Below are 7806 nucleotides of genomic sequence, written 5' to 3'. Positions count from 1 at the left end.
ATTCTAGAGATGGGGCAGGGCACAGAGTTGGGTCTACAGCTTTCAGGATGCGCGGAATCTCGCCAAACTGGAGATCTCAGCTGGAAAAGACTGGGCTGTGGTGCTCCCAGAGAGACCTCTTGAGGAGTCCTCGGAATGCAATCACCTGTTTAATATTTGTGTGGAAAGGTGTGTTTGGTTGTAGTCCCCCGGCTCTTCCCGGCCGCATGAAATCGGGAAGAACTTGGAGCATGCTTTGGCAGAGGACTTGCCACTGGCCGCCAGCTGGTCCCACGCCGGCCTCCCAGCATCCGCAGGCCACTCCTGGGGGACTTGCATTTTATGATCTTCCTCTAACAAGCAGAGTTTCTCCCCTTCAATTATGAGCCTCCCAGCGGTCTCCCTGCGCCTTTTCAATTGCAAATGTCAGCGCTTTGGAAGCGGTCGCGGGAACCACACGGGCAGCGAAGCGATGGGGAAAATGGACTGGTGAGGTCTCAGGAGAGAGACCCTGAGCGCAGTGGACCCCGCTCCACTGGGTGCAGAGCGCGGTGACTGGAGGCCAGGTGGAGGCTCTTGAGACCAAGAGAAGGAAGGAAAAAATGCAACCCCAAGTCCAGGAGATGGCTGAGGGAGCTGATACCCAGGCGTTGGCCTGTGCTGACAGGCAAAGTGTGGCCGCACAAGTGCTCCTGGAAGGGGACACTGTGACCTGAGGTGTTGGAAGGTCTCTGGCTAGTGGGGACCAAAGGACAGGCACAGTGGGGAATGGAGCTGGTAATGAACTGGGGGCCTCCTTCTACAGGCGCCATAGTCAGCTCTCCCTCTCCTCGATGAATTCCCAGAAGTCTGGAAATTCTGTCTTTCCTACAGACAACTGTAGGAAAATTTGTCTCTCAGGTGCTATGCCCACTGAGGAGGCTCCCAGGGAGAGGGGAGGGGCCCAAATCAGCAAGGCAGGCTGATTAGATCTGGAGAGAAAGGCCCTGTACGTTGGGAAAGGGAGGGGAGACCTTGTGCATGGAGCTAGGTGGTTCCAAGGTAAGGAAAAGAACAAACTCTGAGAAGGCATCTGGAGGTGATTCCTTCCCCCATCAAAGATGGGTCTGAGGTTATGCAAAAAGGGACACATCTTGCCAAAAGACAATTTTTCATCCAACCCAAGAACTGATCTGTCCCAACCAGACTCCTTTCTGGCCCTTCCCCACCCCTGGAGCCTGGTCCCCCAGATTCCGCCCCCGCTTGGGGGAGAGGAATAAGAGGAGGGACCACAGGAGGGACTTTTCTGCAAGGCTTGGGTTGAGGAACTTTTTCTCGCCAATTATTTATTTTGCAGTGGACTAACAATGGCTGGGGAAGGCCCAGCCTGTCCTTGTTTCCAAACTCTACCCCCGCCCCACATACACTCCTGGAGAACCAACGTCCCTCCTCGGACAGGACAGGGCAGGGAGCTCCCACGTGAAAGGAGGAAGGGGGAGGCAATGGGGAGAGAGGCTGAGAAAGACAGACTGGAGAGAGAAGAAAAAAGCACGGAAAGTAATGAGTTCGAGGAACACGATTCAAACCAGTTTCTAATTCTTGCAGGGAAAAAAAGAGGAAGGAGGGGGAGAAAGGAAAAAAGAAAAAGTAGGAGGAGAAAGAGAGGAATGGGGAGCTTCGACATGAAGGGGTTTCCTTAATATTGTGGACGGATTCAGAAATGAATGAAGAGATAGTCCATTGAAAAGGGTTGAACGCCATGACAACTAGGAACAGCCTTAGATTTATTCCAAACAGTTAGGACACGTTGAAAGAGAGCGTCAATCATGTATTATTTCGCCACTGAAATAAATGCAAAAACCGAGCCGGGACAAAGGCTTCCAACGGGAGCGGGACATTTGTCTACATTTCGCTCATTGTCCGCAGCTTAGCAATCGGTTTGTATTTGTGTTTGCCCGGGTCCGACCACCCAGGACGCGCCGACGAGGGGCTCGCTCTAACCTGGGCCATTGTCACCCACGTCACATACTGGGGGCGAGGCAGCCAGGGCTGCAGAAAGCCGCCGAGCGGCTCGGGGAGAGGCGCCCTCACCGGGCGCTGGCAACCCGGGGGTGGCAGGGGCGCGGCGGCGGCCGCAGCTGCGCGCGGAGAGAACCGAGCGCCCGCGCGCTTCGTTGCCGGCGCTGGGGCGGCCGCGGCTAAGACCAGAGGGGAGGGCGAGACCCGGACCCTCGCGTGCGGCCTTTTCTGCTCCTCCCCGCCACCACCCCCCACCCCACCCCACCCCCGGCAAAGCACCTTCCTGACGCTTTTCTGGGACTGACGGGAGCATCAGGTAGCAAACCTTCCCCTCACCCACTACCCCCCCCCAAAAAAAAAAAAAAAGAGAGAAAGAAAAGAAAAGGAAGGAAGGGAGGGAGGGAGGGAGGGAGGAAAAACTGGAAAGAAGGGCAGAAGTACAGCTTGGACTTCTCCCCAGCGCCTAGGAGAAGGTGCTGTCCCAGGAAAGTTCAGTTCCCAGGCTGGCGAGAGGTTGGGAACCTCACACGATCCTAATGCAAGCTGGGAGCCTGGAGCAAGAGCTCCGATCGCGCCCCTGGGGCAATCAAAAGGAGATGAAATTTAAGGATTTGCTTTGGAGAGGAAAACTCCAAGGAAAACAGCACCATCCGCCTGGCATGCGACCCCCCTCCCCTGCGGTTTTCGGGGTCCTCACCCGGGCTGGATTCAGCTCCCCTGACCCCCACCCCACCCCTCCCCTCTTCCTTCCCGCCGCCCCTCCGCTGCTAGGAGGCCGAAGAGGGAGGGGGGCTGGAGAGTGAGGCATAATAAGGGGCAGGAAGGGCGCCGGGCCGTCTGTCCTTTCCTCCACCCAAAGAACTCGGCTCGCGGAGCCCAGAAGCTACGGGGCCGTGGACCGAACCCGGCCCAAGTTCGAGTCCCCCCCCCACCCCTCCCCTTCCACTTCCCTTCCCTTCCCGGGCTGCCCGCAAAGCAGCAAGTGAACTGCGCTGTGCTCCCCGGCCGCTTAGAAATGGAAGGGGGTTGGGGAGAGAGAGAGGCGGAGTGAAGGAAATAAATAAGTCTTTAGCAAATAAAGAGTGGCTGGAGGGGGGTGGGGTCGTTTGGTGGTGGCTGGAGGGGGGTGGGGTCGTTTGGTGGTGGCTCCGGCCCGCCCGAGCCCATCCCTCTCCTGGGTTTCGGGCTCTTTCGGCGTTAACTAGAATCAATTACTTGCCTTGTCATTTCTAGTACTCATCCTTAAGCCTCAACCAAAATATTGACCTAGGAGGCTTACAGAAGTTGGGCTCTTGCCATTTGAACCGGATCTTGTTTAGGGAACCACCAGCGTTGAGGAGGAGAGATTTCCGCGGCTCAGCCTTCGCCCCCTCCCCCTTTTCCAAAGGCGCCACAAATCGCCAATTTTCCGGCTTGCTGGGGGCGGGAGCACGGGGGCGGGGAGGTAGGAACCGGTGAATGTTAAGGAGGATTTTGTTGTTGTTGTTGTTCCTCTAGGTTTCTGTTTTGTTTTCTCTCCTCCTTCCCCGCTTTTTTAAAGATGCAATTTGTTAAAACGGCCTTTTCAAGTGTGTGGACTCTCGAGCGACGCGGTGGTCCTTTGTATGTAAATACTGGGTAAAAAAGGCTCGCCCCGTCTTTGCAATTAATTGACACGTTACACCTCTCATCTTGCTCTAGAGGGCCGTTGGCTGGGAGCGCGGAGCTCCCCAAAACCCACAATTTCACATCTGCAAATACTGTCTTCATCCACTTGACTTCCAAGACCCGCCCACACGTGTCCAACCTTTGCGTTTTAATGTCTCCCCCCCTTTTTTTTTCCACCCTTCTCTCGCTCCCTCTCTCGCTCCCCCTCCCTCCCTCTCTGTTTCCCTCCCTCTTTTTCTCCCCCTCTTCTCCCCCCCTCTCCCCAGGTTCGTGAGTGGAGCCCAGCCTTATATGGACTGATCGCTCGGGCAATGGCCCATTTTTTCCTCGCCACCAGCCGCCACCGCGCGCCGAGCGGCCGCCGGAGCCCGAGCTGACGCCTCCTTGGCACCCCTCCTGGAGTTACAAACTAGGGCCCGGCCCGCAGCGCTCGGCGCTCAGGCTGCCTATTCCCTGCGTCCATTTCCGCGTGGTTTCAGAGAAGACACAGGAGCTGCGTTTGGGCTTCCCCCCCTCCCCTTCCTTATAGTTTCTTTCTCTTTTTTAAAATAATAATTATCTCAATTATTAAAGCCCACCCCCTCCTCCCCTCCCCCTTTCCCTCCCCCATACCCCCTCCCCGCCCCAACTGGGGAGCTCCACGAATTGACCAAGTGAAGCTACAACTTTGCGGCATAAATTGCGGGGTCCCGAGCCATGTCGCTGACCAACACAAAGACGGGGTTTTCGGTCAAGGACATCTTGGACCTGCCGGACACCAACGATGAGGAGGGTTCGGTGGCCGAAGGGCCGGAGGAGGAGAGCGAGGGGCCAGAGCCCGCCAAGAGGGCCGGGCCGCTAGGGCAGGGCACCCTGGACACCGTGCAGAGCCTGCCCCTGAAGAACCCCTTCTACGACAGCAGCGACAACCCCTATACGCGCTGGCTGGCCAGCACCGAGGGCCTCCAGTACTCCCGTAAGTAGCGAAACTTGGCCGCTGTGGCCGTGGCGCCTCTCATTCTGTGGCCGCAGCCCGGGCTGGAAGCTGGGGGAGAAAGGGAAAGGAGCCATTTAAACTCGATCCCTTGCCTGCTCCTCTAGAAAAATGTTTAACACTTGTTAATAATGCCCTAACTCTTTCCTCCTTTTCAACCCCCCCCCCCCCCAGTACCGGAAAAAGACTTGGTCTAAGATATTTTTTCAAAGCAAGAAATTAGGAAAACGAGGGGGAGGGGAATACCTCCCAAGGGCTGCTTACAGATGTCAACCCAGGACTGATGGCTCCGGTCGGAAGCCCCCCTCACCCCGACAGCCGGGAGGGACTGGCCTGGAGCACTGGAGCGAACTAGCAAGCCTCGGGGTACGGGTAGAAGGTGGGGGAGGCTCCTGGTAGCTCGGGTATAAATAGCTCACCCTGCCCCCTGCACGATCATAGAGGACGCTTTGTGCAGTGCGGAGGGTGTCGAGAAAGTCCGAAAGCAAAAACGAAAGCCCCCAAAAACCTGCCTTAAATGGCCGAGCCGATCAATGCCGGGATTGTGGGGTTTTTCTTTTAAAAATCTGCCCACGTCCCTCCAGAGAGGAAACTGCTTAAGGGGGCAGGAGCCCTTAACCCGCGATGATCTTCTCTGCGCTCCACTACCCCCAAATACGCACCCACACTGTGCGAACCCCTAGAAACGCGAACCTGGAGCCCCCATTCCTGTCGCTTCTCCTTTTTCCGCTGGGGGAAACCAACGGTTTTGTTGCGCATGGAGCAGGGCGGGGGTCAAGGCGAAGGCAGTGGGGCCGGGCTGCCCGGAGGGCGCACGGAGTATCCGGGGCGCGCAGGGTCTGGCTCCGCCGGCGCGCGGCCTCCAGGCGCCTGACGCGCTTCTCTCTCCCCCAGTGCACGGGCTGGCGGCCGGCGCGGCGCCCCAAGATTCAAGCTCCAAGTCCCCGGAGCCTTCGGCCGACGAGTCACCGGACAATGACAAGGAGACCCCGGGCGGCGGGGGGGACGCGGGCAAGAAGCGGAAGCGGCGGGTGCTCTTCTCCAAGGCGCAGACCTATGAGCTGGAGCGGCGCTTCCGGCAGCAGCGGTACCTGTCAGCGCCCGAGCGGGAGCACCTAGCCAGCCTCATACGCCTCACGCCCACGCAGGTCAAGATCTGGTTCCAGAACCACCGCTACAAGATGAAGCGTGCCCGGGCCGAGAAAGGTATGGAGGTGACGCCCCTACCCTCGCCGCGCCGGGTAGCCGTGCCCGTTTTGGTCAGGGACGGCAAACCGTGCCACGCGCTCAAAGCCCAGGACCTGGCAGCCGCCACTTTCCAGGCGGGCATCCCCTTTTCGGCCTACAGCGCGCAGTCTCTGCAGCACATGCAGTACAACGCCCAGTACAGCTCGGCCAGCACCCCCCAGTACCCGACAGCACACCCCCTGGTCCAGGCCCAGCAGTGGACTTGGTGAACGCCGCCCCTCTGAGACTCGCGGCCCTAGGCCCAGGCCCCACCCCGGCGGCGGCGGCAGCGAGGAGGACTCGGTCCTTACGGTGGCTATTATTATTATTATTATAATTATTACTGTGGAGTCGAGTTGACTCTTGGCTCCACTGTGGAGGCGCCGGGAGGTTGCCTGCGTCTCCTTGGAGTGGCAGATTCCATCCACCCATCTCTGCCCCATCCATCCCTCTCTCCTTTTGAACCTTTGGAGAGGGCTGAACTATAAGCCGTGTTTACAGAATGTTTGCGCAGCTTTGCTTCTTTGCCTCTCCCCGGGGGGACCAAATCGTCCCCGTTAACGTCCTCACTTGAGAACGAGAAAAAGACCAACACACCCTCCCCCCGCCCCGCTTTTGTGAATTTTGTAAAATATGTTTGTGTGAGTAGCGATATTGTCAGCCGTCTTCTTCTAAAGCAAGTGGAGAACACTTTAAAAATATAAAGAAATTTTCTCCTTTTTTTTTTTATAAGAAAATGCTAAATATTTATGGCCCTGTAAACGTTCTGACAACTGGTGGCAGATTTCGCTTTCGTTGTAAATATCGGTGGTGATTGTTGCCAAAATGATCTTGAGTCTGGGGGGCCTGTTCTCCCTCCGGGCCCAATACCTTTCTTTGTGGGGTTTTTTGTTTGTTTGTTTGTTTGCTTGCTTATGTTTGGTTACCCCCTGCTTTCTTTTCCTTTTATATTTTGTTCAGTGCAAACATTTCTCAAATATGAAAAAGGAAAAAGTGTGTAGGCGAGAAGCCTCCTGCCCCACCTCCGGGTCCTGAGCCCTGGAACTTGGAGCTCAGCGGTTCCTTGCGGTTCCCCTAGAGCGCCGGGCGCTGAAAGCTTTCAATTTTTTTAAATACGAATTTTAATAAAAATCCTGTGTTTAAAAAAACCAAGCCCGACGCTCCCGTTTGTCTTACTTTGTCGCCCTGCGCCGGGCCTGAGGCCTGGGGCAAGGACCCCGGCCTGGCCGCTAGCAGCGATCTCACTCGTTCTTCCCTTCGGGGTCTGGAACCAGGGGCACCGGGGGCACTGGAGAGGCTCTCCAAACAGGCCTAGCTCGGGCGAGCCAGCCATGCTCTGTGCCTTGGATTCCCGGCCGGGGCAGGAGCGGTTGGCCTCGGGCCTACGAGCTGTCCACCCGAAGCCCGAGGTCGCCCGCCCTCTCCCGGGCCTCTCCCTAGGCCTCGAGCACTGTGTGGCAGCGTTCTGGCTTCGGGGGGAAAAGTGACTTTGGAAAATGCCAAGGCGAAGGGAGCAAACCCCCCTTGCTCGCCCGAATCTGTGAGTGGCTCCTTCAGCCTGAGAAGCTGTTGAAGCCACTACAGTCGATGACTTTCACTTTGTTGCATTTGATTTACCTCGCTTGGAGAAGGGGGGTGAGGAGGCTGAGGTTGAGACTGGTCGACTTTCTCTCTACTCCCCACCCCCTTTGCAAAACCCGCCGTCTAGAGGCGGCCTAGGAGACCGCTCTGAGACCAGGGGCAAAACAGAGGGAGAGGCGAGTTTCGGGGTGCTCGAAGCTTTGACAATGGTGTGACTCGTGGGGACCGGGGCTCAGGGGATGGAGGGGGACTGCTGCAGCTTTCTCTAGGCTCTTTGGTCCCGGAGAGCTGGCGGGCAGGAGTCAGTGACAACCCCTACAAACAGAAACTTCCCTCCTTCCTTCCACCCCCCACCCCGTCCTTTCTGGGTTCCCATCCCCAAAACCCCAGGCTGGATCCCA

General features: G+C 57.3%; 1 protein-coding gene across 1 annotated transcript; it reads left to right on the top strand.

Annotated features, from left to right (window-relative positions):
- Positions 1-4224: 4224 nt before the first annotated feature.
- NKX2-2 (NK2 homeobox 2) lies at positions 4225-6707 on the top strand. The gene is made up of 2 exons (XM_032859313.1): positions 4225-4579; positions 5492-6707. The coding sequence occupies exons 1-2, from the start codon at positions 4321-4323 to the stop codon at positions 6052-6054; spliced, it is 822 nt and encodes a 273-aa protein (XP_032715204.1). The 5' UTR covers positions 4225-4320; the 3' UTR covers positions 6055-6707.
- Positions 6708-7806: the final 1099 nt, after the last annotated feature.

Source organism: Lontra canadensis, unplaced genomic scaffold (genome assembly GCF_010015895.1).
Source record: "Lontra canadensis isolate GAN:19392208 unplaced genomic scaffold, GSC_riverotter_1.0 scaffold16, whole genome shotgun sequence".
Classification (NCBI taxonomy): domain Eukaryota; kingdom Metazoa; phylum Chordata; class Mammalia; order Carnivora; family Mustelidae; genus Lontra; species Lontra canadensis.
Note: the sequence above shows the minus strand (reverse complement) of the source record. Positions and strands in the feature narration are given on the sequence as shown.

Bases quoted from the DNA above. Each gene is read 5' to 3' on its own strand.
- NKX2-2 (XM_032859313.1), top strand. From the start codon at position 4,321: ATGTCGCTGACCAACACAAAGACGGGGTTTTCGGTCAAGGACATCTTG. The intron at 4,580-5,491 runs GTAAGTAGCGAA...TCTCTCCCCCAG, and splicing joins CGAGGGCCTCCAGTACTCCC to TGCACGGGCTGGCGGCCGGC.